The sequence below is a fragment of the Schistocerca gregaria genome, chromosome X (assembly GCF_023897955.1).
Source record: "Schistocerca gregaria isolate iqSchGreg1 chromosome X, iqSchGreg1.2, whole genome shotgun sequence".
NCBI lineage: Eukaryota > Metazoa > Arthropoda > Insecta > Orthoptera > Acrididae > Schistocerca > Schistocerca gregaria.
Genome location: NC_064931.1, coordinates 817,803,367 through 817,819,880, shown reverse-complemented (window position 1 = coordinate 817,819,880; position 16,514 = coordinate 817,803,367). Strand labels below are relative to the sequence as shown.

Below are 16,514 nucleotides of genomic sequence, written 5' to 3'. Positions count from 1 at the left end.
TGGCCGTACCTTTTTGTAACACCCTGTATACAGTTATTATAATCACAGAGATCGTCTTACATTTGATTAGCTTCGCACGATATTGCATGAAGACGAATTTTTGAAGACTGTACTAATCGTTGCGATTAGGTCACTAGAGTCATAAATACAATCACCTTCCGCCACATAATGGCGAAGCGGAGTGGTTAGCATTTAAACTTGACGTGCGGAAGGTCGTAAGTTCGAATATCGTGAAATGCAGCGAGGTTCTTTTTTTTATGAATCTAATCAAAAGACTTTGATTATTACTTTTATTCAGTTAATCGGTTTAAACGCATATCTTTTTAATTTTTTAATGCTTTTCGGTGTCATTTTCATAATCATATTGACTTCCTTTATTTGCTATTATTTTTCTTCCTATCATTCTTTTTTTATTTGAGGTTAGCCTTAAATGTCATGAACCAAGCGATCGTGATTTTAGCTCTGCCACAGATTGTTGATCGCCGTTTTCTCAAGTGATGTACGTCATGAGCCTACAAAAAGCGTCGTTCAGTCGTTGGTCACTTAAAATCAGCTGTCGACAGAGCATTTCTAATTTCTGTCATGCATTGCGGTAGCCGGTTCCAACATCGCTCCGCGTTATACACTGACAGCATTTGTTAATTGACCCACCGTGTTTGTGCATCGCCTGTAACCGAGCGGTAGCTGCCAGCGGGTGTGGCAACACTGTAGTGGCAAGTTAAGTATCAAGTAATTTTAATCGGACTGTAGCCTCCTTGGAGCGTTTTAGATAGTGTAGAACTGGTATCTGGCGGTCATTTGACTCTCCACTGCTGACGTAAGTCATAGCAGTAAACTGGTGTGTATGTACCATTCCGTTGTATGGAATCGGCGTAGTAAAATGGGCCGACATGGATACATGCATGGCAGAAGGGCAGAAAGGGGCCATTATATTTGGAAGTGCACATGACGACACTGTGAATGGAGTTGTCCGATTTTCTTATGTATCAAACCAGACTGTCCAAAGTGTGTACAATTAATGGTGTACAACGTAACATGGTGTAAGAAAAGTGGTCGTAAAAGAGGCCTAACTGACAAAGACCTGAAGACGACGCTTGTCAATAACAGCCAGTTTCAAACCGACAGTAATTGGAATTGTTCCTGTCAGTGAATGCAAGTCCATCTCCACCAGCTTCCAAACGAACATTGCGAAGGAAGCTGTATGCAATGGACTTCTAGAGGCGGGGATCTAATTGCACCCTTTCAATGAGCCAAACAGCATAGAAACGGGACAGTACTTGACTGGAGGCGTCTAATGTGGTTCTCTTCTCAAACGATGCCAAACGTTGAGTGCATCGACGGCCCAGTGAGGCGTTTAACCGCTGAGTGTGCTGGAGACGGTTTTTGAAGTTTACGACGGTATTGTTCATTCTGGGTTCACTCCTTCTGGTTACCCAAAACATGAACCAAGATGCTTATTTCAAGAGTCTTGGTGGACAATTATTGCTCTTTCTTTTACACCTTCATGGTGAGTACACTGCGATCACTCCGGTAATCAAGGATGACAGTAGCCGTGTTCACAGGGTTGTGTGTATACATTCTGGCATGACAAAGAGTTAGGCACTCTATCGTACCTCGTCCGACCCGCTAAATCACCTGATCTAATCTCATAGAAAATATCTGGGATTATATGGAACAACAGGTGAAACGCAGCAGTCAGAATCCCCGTACTATGGTAGGTCTTTGGGATATAATCAGTAATGAATGACTTCAGTTGGATATGGCGTGCCGTTAGAAACTTGAGGCGAATTGCTGCTATTACCAAGCGTAAAGGTGGTGATGGAAGGTATTAGTATAATGCCTCCTAGGGGTCACTAATTTTTTGTACGGTGCGCTTACAAATGCGAAATCCGTTAACGAGTACTGCATGATTCTTGGACAAACAGTAATGAAATGTATATGCTGGTCAATTACTCGGTAGTCGCGTTACATACCACTTTGTACAGATTTTTAAGCTGTTACCGCCGAAGTCTATGCAGCAAGCAAGTGTTTCTTACGGAAAATAAGTTGCTCACAATTGCTCACATTGCTTCGTACTGCCTGAACTATTCATTTGCTACAATTTGTACCTCATCTCAAAATATTTGGTTTAGATCATATACAGCCTGCATTTTTTACCGTAAATGTTTGGGGCATCTTGTACTGCTCAAAATAACATGCCATTCCCAATTTCCGTGGTGATATCACCACACAATTAATCAAGTAAAATATTTCCTGTAGTATGTGGATCCCAGGACAGCGAGGAGACCGGTGTATCGTTAGAGGAGGCAAGAGCGATAACCATCCCTACCTCCCTATCTTTCATAGCATTAACTCGACCAACGGCAATGGTGAATGCCGATCGTGACGCGTGAGCGGCAGGCCCGGGTTGAGAGGGCCATTTCCATCCTTGGAGCCTAATTTACTGCTCTGAGTTTAACTTTACGGCTATTTCTATATCTATTACGCATTGGTTGTGAACTGGGATTACGGGCAACAACTGTCTACTTGGACACAGTAAGTGCTGCGCTATCGACAACTCGTGCTTCGGACAGGAACGTTCTACCGAGACGGCGCTCCGAGAACCCTCTACAAAGCTTGCGTGTGTTTTGAATATTTGTTAGTTTGTCGGATTAGACTGCCAAAGGCTTCCTCATAGTTCTACCAACACAACACAGATCGTCAACAACAAATAGTTACAGAAATATGAATTATAAAGTGAAATATTGTGTTGCAGCACACTTAGGAAGACATCTGGACTGGCCTTTACTGCTTCTCAATGACTTTATTCGACGCGCAAGTCGCCGAAGTGGCGTCAAATCGAAAGACTTGCACCAGGCGAACGGTCTACCCGACGGGAGGCCCTCGTCACACGACATTTCATTTCAATGACTTTATAACTACCCCCTGTGTTTGTAATTTCGTTCCTGCAATGCGTGGTATTAAAAAAAAAATATACTGAATTTCACGTACCTCACTCGATGCTCAGTGTCAACGGTGAACGTTAGTTCGTTTCTCGTTCCAAATGAAATAGTATTTAAAATGAAATTTTATGTTCTCATCGATTAGAAGGTCCCAGTTCAGTTCATCCCTTTCCAATATGTGTATAAAGGTTGTCTCTTAAGTGCATCTGTTTAATGAAGGCAACTGTAATGGGAGTTTAAGTTTATCCATATTTTAGAGCTGTGAAGGTAACTGTACTCAGTATAAAATCGGCTTCAGTCACTTATTTTGTATTTTATTAGATTAAATTATGCACTTCGGACCCTGTGGGTCCATCATCAGGTGCAAATTGTCCAATAAATAATTTACACTTGCTCTTGAGTGAGGTAAAATATGTTTTCCCGTTATGATAGAGTTAGATGTTAGGTTTTGTATTTCGAGAATCAGTTACGGAAAATATATGGATAACACTGGAAAAATAGTGGCTAACTTACCGAACAAACAAGGAAGAACATTTTTTAACCTTTTTTAATATCAGCATACGTTCATTCTGTCATCGCACATCTTGTCACTCAAGGTGCACATTTGCTTACACATTTTAAAAATACGTAACGTAATATGATCCAAGATGAAGTTTGTAACGTAGTTTCGGAGATCTGAGTATTAAGAAGCTGGCATATGCAAAGAGTAAATTTGAAACAAATCTTTAAAATTAGTAACGTGACTATGGCTAGCTAAATCTGTCTGTTCATTTAGCATAGGTTCACGCTTTTTGCTTTTATGGTGGTATACTTCCAGCTGTTCTAAAAAATCGAGGTTCTTAATATTGGCTTCGTTTGTAGTACTACGAAACTGATTTAATCCTGTTGATAATATGTTTGGTTTCTAGCATATGCAGTGCAGTAACTGAATTTTGAAAAGGGTTAGTCTAAAAGCATTTATACGTTCTTGGAACCGGTTTTTGTTTTTTCTGCCTGTTTTCTGTACATAGTACGCAGGACAACAGAGGGCTTGATACTTCATACATTCTACTGCTGTTGAATATTTTTCGTTATCTGTTTTTATGTTGTTAACTAGTATTAGTGGGGACTGGAGTTGCTACTTTGTTTTTTCAATACATTAGGAATATTTCATTATATGGGATCTGTGTATGAGATCCTACCAAATATTTTATCTTCTCTCTTAGTGTAGCAATTTTTTTCTTATTTTTGTACATTTATGTGTCTAAATTATCAGTCGCAGCCACATTTTATGGCAATACTTTTTATTGTGTCCAATTTCGTCCTAAGGCTGTTTTCTTCCAAGTCAAGCGAGTGTACTCTGTGTAGCTTGGACCTAAAGGCAGCATGACGTGTGCAGCGGGATGGCATGATGAGTTGTCAGTTATTACATGTGTGTTTGTGTATTTCCCTGTATGCTGAAATTCGCTTTTGTTGGAGGTTGGTGATTCTAAGATACAGTATGTTCTACTGTGGATTTTATACCTTCGTGGAAAGAACTGAATAATGCAAGTAGTTCCTCAGTCTCCTCTTTTGTGCCATCATATAGAAGCAATGTACCGTCGACATATCTCCATAATATACTATGTTAATTTTGAGCTTGTTTTTTCTTTAAATAAATTAATTTTAAGTAGTGTGAGAAATGTCTGCCAGGAAACATGATATACTACAGCCCTTGACAAGACCCTCTTTCTGTTAGTAAACTTTCCCATTTGAGGTATAGTAATTATATGGCAATATTGGGTTGCAATATTTCAGTGACCTCTGATATTTATGAAGCTGATCACTTTTAATATTTTACTAAGTTTTTAAAGATTCCTTCTATTGCTTCTTCAGTTGGTACATTTGTAAATATTTCAAGTAGGTTAGTCACATCAAAAGAAGCAGATTTACACTAAGTGATCAAAAGTATCCGGACACCTAGTTGAAAGTGATTTACAAGTTTGTGGCGCCCTCCATCGGCAATTCTGGAATTCCATACGGTGTTGGTCCACCCCTAACCTTGATGACAGCTTCCTCTCTCGCAGGCACACGTTCAGTCAGGTGCTGGAAGGTTTCTTGGGGAATGGCAGTCCATTCTTCACGGAGTGCTGCACTGAGGAGAGGTATCGATGTCGGTCGATGGAGCCTGGCACGAAGTTGGCGTTCCAAAACATCCCAAAGATGTCCTGTGGATTCAGGTCAGGACTTTGTGCAGGCCAGTCCATTTCAGGGATGTTATTGTCGTGTAACCATTTCGCCAGAGGCCGTGTATTATGAACAGGTGATGGATCGTGTTGAAAGATGCAATCGCCATCCCCGTATTGCTCTTCAACAGTGGGAAGCAAGGAGGTGCTTAAAACATTAGTGTACGCCTGTGCTGTGATAGTGCCACGTAAAACAACAAGGGGTGCCAACCCCCTCAATTAAAAACACAACCACACCATAACATCACCGCGTCCGAATTTTACTGTTGACACTACACAGGCTGGCAGATAACGTACACCGGGCATTAGCTATACCCACATTCTGCCATCAGATCGCCACATTGTGCACCGTGTTTCTTCACTCCACACAAAGTCTTCCCACTGTTCAATCGTCCGGTGTTTAAGCTCCTTACACTGAGCGAGGCATCGTTTGGCTTTTACCGGCGTCATGTGTGTCTTATGAGCAGCCGCTCGACCACGAAATCCAAGTTTTCTCACCTCCCGCCTAACTGTCATAATACTTGCAGTGGATCCTGATGCAGTTTGGAATTCCTGTGTGATGGTCTGGATAGATGTCTGCATATTACACATTACGACCCTCTTCAACTGTCGGCAGTCTCTGTCAGTCAACAGACGAGGTCGGCGTGTACGCTTTTGTGCTGTACGTGTCCCTTCACGTTTCCACTTCCCTGTCACATCGGAAACAGTGGACAGGAGTGGTTAGGAATCTGGCAATCTAGCATACATACGTATGACACAACTGACACCCAATCACCTGACAAAGTTCGAAGTCCGTGAGTTCCGCGGAGCGCCTCATTCTGCTCTCTCACGATGTCTAATGACTACTGAGGTCACTGATATGGAGTACCTGGCAGTTGGAGGCAGTACAATGCACCTAATATGAAAAACATACGTTTTGGGGGGTGTCCAGATACTTTTGATCACATAGTGTAGCATCTGCAGGAATATCTGTATCTTTAATTTTAGCTGCTAAATCCTTTATATTCTTAACTGAGTATGACTTATCAAAAATATAACACAGGTTCAGAATTTCAGTCAGTAACGGAGAGAGAGTAAAGGTTGTTTCGTTGATAGGTTGATTTGGGGGAGGGGACCAAGCAGCGAGGTTATCGGTCCCATCGGATTAAGGAGGGAAGTGGAAGAAACTTGACCGTGCCCTTTCAAAGAAAACATCCTGGCATTTTTCTGAAGGGATTTACGGAAATCACGGTAAACCCAAATCCGGATGGCCGGACGCGGGTTTGAACCGCCGTCCTCCCGAATGAGAGTAGAGTGTAAAGAAGGTATATTTTTAGAACTGACAATGGGCCTAAATGGAACATTAACTTCAAATGGTTCTAAGCACTATGGGACTTAACATCTGAGGTCATCAGTCCCCTACACTTAGAACTACTTAAACCTAACTAACCTAAGGACATCACACACATCCATGCCCGAGGCAGGATTCGAACCTGCGACCGTAGGAGCAGCGTGGTTCCGGACTGAAGCGCCTAGAACCTCTCAGCCACAACAGCCGGCGGATCATTAAGCTTATAAGTTTTAGGTTGATACTGCTAGTAAAATAATATATTACTGGAGGTATGTTGATAATACATTGCTGCTATATTATGTCACAAAAGAGGAAACTGAGGAACTACGTGCATTTTTAAATTATTTTCGCAATAGTATAAAGTTTTCAGTAGAACATTAGGGGAATAAAAGCATTAATTTCCTTTAACTTAGAATCACCTACCTCCAACAAAAACATTAGTTCAACATGTACAGAAAACACACGTACACATACATAACAATTGACAAATCTTCATGCTGTACCCATCCTGCTACCTTTAGCTCAATTCTACACAGGGCACAGTCATTTGACTTAGAAGGAAACAGCCTTAAGACAGAACGGGACACGTCGATAATTATTGCCACAAAGAATGACTACACAGCCAAAACAGCTGTTAATTTAAACATACAAAAATAAGACAAAAAACTGCCACACTATGAAAGAAAATAAAAGATTTGGCAGGATCTCATACCTAGGCCCCATATCACATAAACTGATGACCTATTAAAAAATAAAAACAATGCAACACTGCCAGTCTCCAATAATAAGTTGGGCCACTTACTAGTTCACAAAATAAAAAACATATAATCAAAAAATTCAACAGCAGTGGAATGTATAAAGTATCAAGCCCCAGTTGTCCTACGTACTATGTAGGGGAAACAGGCAAAAAATTCGAATACCTGTTCCAGCAATACACAAATGGTTTTAGACTCAACCACTTTCAAAATTCAGCCATTGCATAACAAATGCTAGAAACCAAACACATCATCAATAGAATAAAAAACAATTTGGTAGTACTGCGCAATGAATCCAGTAGTTAGAAGCTAAATTTGTTAGAACAGCTGTAAATATACCTCCATAAATTCAAAAAACGTGAATCTATGTTAAATGAAAAGCCAGATTTCGCTAGTCATGTTAGTAATTTTAAAGATTTGTTTTAAATTTATTCCAACTTCTTTATACTCAGATCACTGACACTATGTGATAAACTTTATCATTGATCATATCACATATAGGAACAGTTTTTAAAATGTGTAAACAAATGTGCACCTTACGTGACGTGATGTACGATAGCAGAATGAATGTATTCTGACCTTGTAGGTAAAAAATGTTCTTCCTTGTTTGTTCGGCAAGTTTGTTAGTGTTTTCTCCATGATCCATTCTTCCGCATGTGATTCGTGAAAGCCGGCCGATGTGGCCGAGCGGTTCTAGGCGCTTCAGTCTGGAACCGCGCGACAGCGCGGTCGCAGGCTCGAATCCTGCCTCGGGCATGGATGTGTGTGATGTCCGTAGGTTAGTTAGGTTTAAGTAGTTCTAAGTTCTAGGGGACTGATGACCTCAGATGTTAAGTCCCATAGTGCTCAGACCCATTTGAACCATTTTTTTGACTCGTGAAATACAAATTCTAACGTCTAGCTTTAACATAATAGGAACATGCATTTCACATCATACAAGACCAAATGCAAACTATCTACATCTGCATGGATACACATTTAAGTGCCTGGCAGACAATGCGCACCTGATGATGGACCCACAGGTGCCGAAATGCGTCATGTAATTTAATAAAATACCAAAAAGTTGTGACTGAAGGTAATTTTATTCATCCTTCCTGTGAACTGTAATAGGTGTGTTTACAGTGTAGTGCTACGTTTATTTTGTTTACTGACACAAAAGAAAGGGTAAAAATCTGTGCCGGTACACAGTCCTCTCGAATAGCACCCATCCGATGGACGAATCACCGACGGCAGTGTCACGTGCCAACACAGCAGAGAGGTATGGAATTTAATCCAGGGCATACACTCAGTCGCAAAACTATTCGGACAGCGGGAAGTTTCACAATGAGTACTCGAGGAACACTGAATATGAAACCCATACATATTTATTGGCAATATATATGCGTAACAACATTAATTACAAAAGAATTATTGTATTATTTCGTTTCCAAAACATAAATAACAGAAAAATTAACAACAAAAATGAAACACCCTGCTGCTACAAAAGTATTCGGACACTGTCCAATAAATTTTGATAAGTTGTACGACGAAAATGTCAATACCTTGTGGGTCCACCTTTCATGTTCAATGCATCCTCCAATCTACTAGGCATACTTTCCAAGTGTTTTTTCGTGAAATCTGGGCCTATATTTGCCCATTCTTGGCGCAGTTTCTCTTTCAATGTCCACGCGGAGGATCCGATTCAATTTATCCCACAAATGTTCGATTGGGTTAAGGTCTGGTGATTGGGGAGGGGGGTGCAATACTTTCGGGCAATTGAAGAGCAACCACATTTGTGCAATATGCGCGGTATGCTTGGGATCATTATCCTGATAAAAATGAAAGTTGTCCGCAATACCTAGATGTCGTGCACTCTGCTTCAAATGTCCTCGCAGTATATTCAAATACGCTTCCTTGTTCATCGTATCATCAATGAACACTAAATCACCCACACCATTGCCGGACATGCATCCTCACACCATGATGCTCCCACCTCCAAACTTTACTATTGGTCTGAGGTTCCTGGGATTCAGCTCTTCATTGGTCTTTAGCCACACGTTTGCCTTTCCCTCGCTTTGCCAAAATATAAATTTACATTCGTCGCAAAATATCACCCGATTCCACCAAGATTCGGCGTATTCCCTCGCAAACTGCATACATTTCTTCTGGTTCATTGCATTTATTAATGGCTTTCGCTGTGCCACTCGACCATGGTACTGCGATCGTCGTAGTACTTTCCACACGGTTTCGCGATGAACTTTTATACCAAGGTCTCCCTCCACCTCACTTGCAATTCGTGTGGCAGATATTTTCGGATTCTGTTGTACCTTTCGCACAATGACACGTGCATCTCTCTGTGAAAATTGCCGTGGCCGTCCTGTACTGCGATGGAATTCCAATCGGTCCTCTTTCTCGAACCGTTTAATAATGTCGAGAACTGTACTTTTCTTCATGTTCACTATTGCGGCAATTTCCCTGAAGGTTTTCCCCTTCGCGCGATGATAAACGACAAGTTGCCTATGCTCGAACGTAAAACACTTCCCTCTGCGTCCCATCGTCGACCTGCACAGGCTCGCGATACATGTTTACTAATCATCGCTATCGTCTCGCGGAAATGTCGGACACACTGCAGTCGCTTCACCCTCTGTGCGTCTTGGATTGAACTATTCCCTCACGTTGTACGCCTTTGTCCGAATACTTTTGTTGCACCTTCCCACGCCGTTTTCAGGAAATGTTACGTAACAGACACATTTCCAACAACAATTCTTCGTATTTGACGCGTATTTAACGTTGCGACATCGTACCCAGAGTCCCAAATACATTACAAAGTTCAATTTCTGTATTTGTTCATGCGACAACCTGCAAAATTAAGCGCCGTTACGTGCATTCGAAATACTTTTGCGACTGAGTGTAAGCGCAAAGTCTGACGACCTGGAACTTTATGCCATCGTCTCTCATCCGCTTGTCTGCTATATTGGGGAGGTGAAAATTTCTTACGGCTCCAGCATTCGACTCGGCTACCTCCGAATCAAGAGCCACCTTCCGGGTGAGCTTTTGCTACCACGGCTACAGAGGTGGGCTAAGAACGTGCAGATACCATTGTAATTGGCTACAAATTTGGTTGTCAGGGAAGGTTTCAGGAAGAGGTATAGGCATTACAACGTAAAATTAAGAACAAACCCCCTTCAGATACGTTTATTTACTGCACTAAGCCCTGGAGACTTATCTTCAGGTGCTTTTTAGTGATTTAGATCAGGTTTTTTAGTTGTTCGCCTGTTGGTACTACATTTTTATGTTACAACATGGTATATCGTAGATATAAGTTTAACAGCGTTAATAATATGAAAACAACTTACCGCTTAACATTGTATGATGTCTGCTTCTGTTGTGCAGTTGGTATACAAAATACACATCTTTATTTTTGCAGTACATACTGGGATATATACACAGTCACACACTTTTTCGCATATTGTCGTAGTAGAACGTAAACATGCCAAAGATTCTCGTTCATACAGATATTCTACTTCTAAACATAATCGATCTTCTTGTGTCACAGAAGATAATATGGTATAGTATTCCTAGTACACAGGTATTATTAAAATAATTATTTGGCACCATGTTGTAGGTTGTCAGCTGTTTGTACTATTATAGATTTGATTTCTCAGGAAAAAATAAACTTTTAAAGATGTAGAAAAAATTGTGGCTGTTAAACTCTATTTGTTCAAATTTTCGGAATATTTTTCTTTGTGTAGCATTATTTCTAACCGTTTTAGTAGATTAAGTTTTTTACTGTTGGGTTCTGTGTGAAGTACAGTTAGGGTATTGCGGATGTCGTCAAGTATGTGTTTATTAATATACAGATGGTTGGCTATTGTAGATTTTTCAAAATTGTTTTAGTCGAAAGGCGTTGGTGTGTTCTTTATACCGTGTGTGGAAGGTTCTTCCAGTTTTTCCTATGTAAAATGCAGGGCAACGGTTACATTGTAATTTATATATTCCACTGTGTTGTGTTATTGGTTTGTTTGTGTTCACTGTGTGAGGTAAGTGGTATCCAAGTTTGCTGTTTGTGGAGAAAGATATTTTAGTATTGGTTTCTTGAATAAGTTAGCTATTTTTTGTGGTACTGTGCCTAAGTATGGAATTCTTGTGAAGATCTGTTTTGGGTCGGTAGTTTTCTTTTCAGTGTTTTTGTGAGTGATGTTGGTCTGAATCTTTCTAGATAGTTTATCAATTGATTTTATAGAGTAACCATAATTGTTTTAATAGTATCTATTTCTTGTGTTAGTGCTTTGGGTTTTAAAGGTAATGTATGTGCCCTGTTCAACATTGATCTAAATGCAGCATACTTATGTGTGTTCGGGTGGTATGAAGATTCATGTATTGTGGTGTCAGTGTAGGTTGGTTTTCGGTAAATGTACAAGTTATGTTCTTTTTGTTCATTCACAATTGTGAGGTCTAAAAAATTTATGGATTGATTTGCTTCATGTTCTGTTGTGAACTTTATTTTATTGTGGAGTGAGTTGAATGATGTGAGGAGTTCAAATCCATCTTTAGTGCCATCAACGCACTCCATATGCTACATAAATAAAAATATTCCTAAAACTTGTTGAATGAACAAATAGAGTTTAACAGCCACAATTTGTTCTATACCATTTAAAGTTAATTTTTTTCCTGAGGAATCAAATCTATAATAGTACAAACAGCTGACAACCTACAACATGGTGCCAAATAATTATTTTAATAATACCTGTGTACTAGTAATACTATACCATATTATCTTCTGTGAAACAAGAAAATCGATTATATTTAGAAGTAGAACATCTGTGTGTACGAGAATCTTTGGCATGTTTACGTTCTGCTACTACAATGTGCGAGAAAGTGTGTGACTATGTATATATCCCAGTATTTACTGCAAAATTAAAGATGTGTATTGTGTATACGAACTGCACAACAGAAGCAGACATCATACAATGTTAAACTGTAAGTTACTTTTGTGGTGTCACCGCCAGACACCACATTTGCTAGGTGGTAGCCTTTAAATCGGCCGCGGTCCGGTAGTATACGTCGGACCCGCGTGTCGCCACTATCAGTGATTGCAGACCGAGCGCCGCCACACGGCAGGTCTAGAGAGACTTCCCAGCACTGGCTCCAGTTGTACAGCCGTCTTTGCTAGCGATGGTTCACTGAATAAATACGCTCTCATTTGCCGAGACGATAGTTAGCATAGCCTTCAGCTACGTCATTTGCTACGACCTAGCAAGGCGCCATTATCAGTTACTATTGATACTGTGAATCATGTAATGTCAAGAGCGACGTTCGTCATAAATGGATTAAAGTTAAGTATTCCACCAGCTACGTCCGTTGTTTCGAAATTCTAATTTCCTTGTCCTGTTCCAGACCTCACGCCAGCCTGCGTGAGCTAAATCGCGTGCCTTTCGGCCTCCCCTAGTAACACGGTGTTGGCTCTCCTGCCAACCACAACAACTTTCATATTCTTAACGCTGTTAAACTTGTATCTACAATATACCATGTTGTAACACAAAAATGTAATATCAACAGGCAAACAACTAAAAAACTGATGTAAATCACTAAAAAGCACCTGAAGATGAGCCTCCAGGGCTCGAAATGCATGGTGCAGTAAATATACGCAACTTGTGATAGAAGGCGGTTTGTTCTTCATTTTACGAAAGTAAAACAGTCACGGACAAAACACTGAAAAACAATGGATAAAATTAAGAAACGTTAAAACGTACCCATACGAAGGACAGGAAGTGTCTGTGTCAGCCCGCCAGACCCGCAAGCGGCGGGGTGCGTATGTGCCAGCCGATAATCCTCTCTCCTTTTGCGAGCTGTCGCGATCCTTGTGGGTGTTCCTTTCTCAATTTCCGCCAGTATATGTCCTACTGACGTAACCTTTTTGAGCTGCCCTGCCAGTAACCAGTAACGGTGCTCGTTTACTAACTGTGGACCTGGTGGGCGGCGCGCAGAGGAGGAGGTAGACGCGACGTACCAGGTGCTGAAGCAGGCGGGAGAGATCCGCTCGGCGGGGTCCCAGCAGCAGCAGCAGCAGCCCCAGCAGCAGCAGCAGCCGCTCAACTCGCAGCACAACCCGCGCCGCTCCCTGCGGCCGGCCTGCTCGTCCAGCTCAGGTACTGCCCGCCGCCAGCCGCCCGCACCCAGCCGCCAGCGCCGCACTTCCTCCCCCGCATCTAGCCAGCCGCTTCCGACTCAGCACTACAGCTGACACCATCGACCTCGGGGGTCTCTCTACCTATAATATATACACAGCTTCGTCACTTCTGTGGTTCAGTGGTAATGTCTGACTACGGATTTAAAGGTCTCGGGTTCGATCCCCGATCATTCCTAGGATTTTTATCTGTAACTTGCCACATTCAGCTTTGGCACTGTTTTGAAATGTGAAAAATGCTGAATTGCACAATGATTCGGAATCCGAGTTAAACCACATTTCCCACTAGAAATGACTATGTGTCATTTCATAGGTCGGAGGGACGCAACGGCATTCCGCCTCCAAATCCACGCCTAGTAAAGTACGATCCTAATAAAGGAGTCTGAGCTATTTTTCGCCTTGAGTTATACATATAAGTGAAAAAGTGCCCGTAACAAAGAGAAATAATCCAGTGGTATCTGATTACAAGATTGTGAACATCCCGAGAACGTCAAATCGCGTATGTAGCGATAGTACTAAGAAACTATGAGATGGGGCGACGACGTAAAATCAGTATTACAGAAAGGGAATAGAAGATTTTGGTTTGTCGGGTGTATTCTGGGAAAATGCACTGTATCTGTTAAGAAAATCGCATACGAGGCAACGCTGCGACCAGTTTTAGAATATTGTTCCAGTGTTTGTAGCCCTCGTCAAGGCGTAACAATAGACATCTAACCAATTCAGAGATACACTGTTATGATAATCACAGACTGATATGGCCCACATGGAAGTATGACATAAATGCTCTGGAAATATAAGGGAATCCTAGAAAGAAAGATCGTGTAGATCTCGCGAAAACCTCTAAGATAAATTTAGAGAACTTTGACTGCAGTTATACCTCGAGTAAGGGCTAGCCGCGCGGTCTAACGCGCTGCTTCCCGAGCGTCCCCGGCACGAATCCGCCCGCCGGATTAGTGTCGAGGTCCGTTTTGCCGGCCGGCCAGCCTGTGGATGGTTTTTAAGGCGGTTTTCCATCTGCCTCGGCGAATGCGGGATGGTTCCCCTTATTCTGCCCCAGTTACATTATGTCGGCGATTGCTGCGCAAACACTGTCTCCACGTACGCGTACACCATCATTACTCTACCACGGAAACATTTGGAGTTATGCTCGTCTGGTATGAGACGTTCACAGGGGGGATCCACTGGGGGCAGAACCGGACAACAACCGTGGGTTCGGTGTGGGGCGGCGGTGGGGTGGGTGGGCTGCTGTGGCCTTTTGTGGGGTTGTAAACCACTGAGGGCTATGGCGAGACAAAGCCTCTCCGTCGTTTCTAGGTCCCCGGTTCAATACACCATACACACACAAGGATCATGAGAGATCAGGGCGTATAAAGGGACATGCAGACAGTTATTTTTCCCTTGCCCATTACGCGAATGGAATAGGAAAGAAAATCTATAATATTGGGACTACATACCCTCTTCAGTGCTGTGTTCGGTGTCTTGCAGGGTATGTAGGTAGATGTAGCTGAAGCCAGTGCTTCGGCTGGAAGGAAATATGTGTGGTAACGTACCTTTAATGTAGTAGTTCCATAGTATTAAATCCCAACCACAACTTCTGAATGTTTAGCATTCATGTTGTCTCCAGTGGTACTGAGATATCATTTGTTGCCTTCAGTTCTTATTGACTCACAAGCTCTATTTTAAACCAGAGTCTTATGTACGTGGATTTTTTCCCTCAAACTAGAATTTTCTTTTCTTTTGTTGAAAAGTGCATTGATTTCACTGTAAACATGTCATCCTAGAAATCTGTTCTTCACTACAAGCCATGAATATTCTGAAGTGAAATATTTGTACTGTTCTTCATTCTAACAATCTGGAATATCTGAAGTTTCGCAAGTCACAACATCTGATCATTTTCTTCATAGTCAGTCACTGATTTTCAGTAACACGTGTGCTGTTTAATTTCTCAACACGCTGCTTTCTAATGCTACCAGGTAATTATAATTGAACTGAGAGTGTTCCGAGTGCTGCAGTGTGTGTTGTATACATCGCAGGTCACTGAAAAATTGTAGGTATGATCATTAATCAGTGCGTTTGCAGAGTATGCTGAAAAATAATATTCCCCCTTTTTGCCACAAGGTGAAAATATGGCGTTGTAAGCTGTCATAATACGAAATGTTTCCCATTTTGACGTCAGTGTGCTGTTTGTCGCTTGGCGACACGCTTTGTTGTCTCTTGAGAAGTGGCTCTTGTTGTTAAGGGTTATGAAGGTAGAAGTTTTCCGTATGAAACGCAATGGCTTTTTTGCACAGAACTGTCGCATATGGAGTTCTGCTCCGCCAGTGCTTTGCAGGTACACCCACTGTACTCATCTTATGTGACTCTGCGGTGTGGTTTCATAAACTCCTTCATTCACGGCCCGTTTTTCTTCGGGAACAAGACACCTGACATGCCTATTAGGTGTATAGTGACATCTGCACGTTATAAGGGCCTCTTTGTGCAACACATAAGTCCATCTTTTCAAAACCGCAACTGTGTGCACATCACTATTTTCATGCACTATGGGGCGACACGACATATCACTTTCCAGGTGAAAGATTTTCGGTAACGACCACATCATCTATAGGCAATTTCAAGATGTGTGGTCTTCCATATCTGCTGACGTAAATCATGTGACTTCTGACTGTGGGGGTATATGAAAGATCGTGTCTATCAGGGATGTATCAGTACTATTTATGGTCTGAATGATAGCATACGACGACATATCACTCTGATTACACCGGATACAGGGTGAGCAACTGTCGACCATGCCATGTAATGGATCCAGTACGTTGCTGAGTTGAGAGACAATTTTAAACACATGTTTTACCTCGTGGCCACACACTAATAAACATGCCAAAACAACCGTTATCACGTCTTTGATCGATCCTTCCCTTTACCTGCGCCCACACCACGTTCTGACTGCTTACAGCGCAATATTTACACCTGGTGGCAGAAAGTAGAACTATTATTTTTGTCAGCATTCTCCTCGGTCGCACCGATTAATGAACATACCTCCAATGTTTCAGTGTCCTGCGACGTATACGCCCACACTAGAGCACTCGAAATCTGTCAGTTTAATTTTAACCGCCCAGTAGT

The 16,514-nt window shown here is 41.8% G+C and overlaps 1 protein-coding gene across 7 annotated transcripts in view; it reads left to right on the top strand.

Moving 5' to 3' along the window:
- LOC126297890 (uncharacterized) overlaps positions 1–16,514 on the top strand; it is a 2,130,251-nt gene that overhangs the window by 1,970,056 nt on the left and 143,681 nt on the right. For 3 of the 7 annotated variants that reach the window (XM_049989191.1, XM_049989192.1, XM_049989193.1), the window contains exon 14: positions 13,198–13,359. The exons of the other annotated variants lie outside the window; for them this stretch is intronic. In XM_049989191.1, the coding sequence (XP_049845148.1) occupies positions 13,198–13,359 (162 nt within the window). The remainder of the gene's footprint in view (positions 1–13,197; positions 13,360–16,514) is intronic. 7 annotated transcript variants of the gene reach the window in all.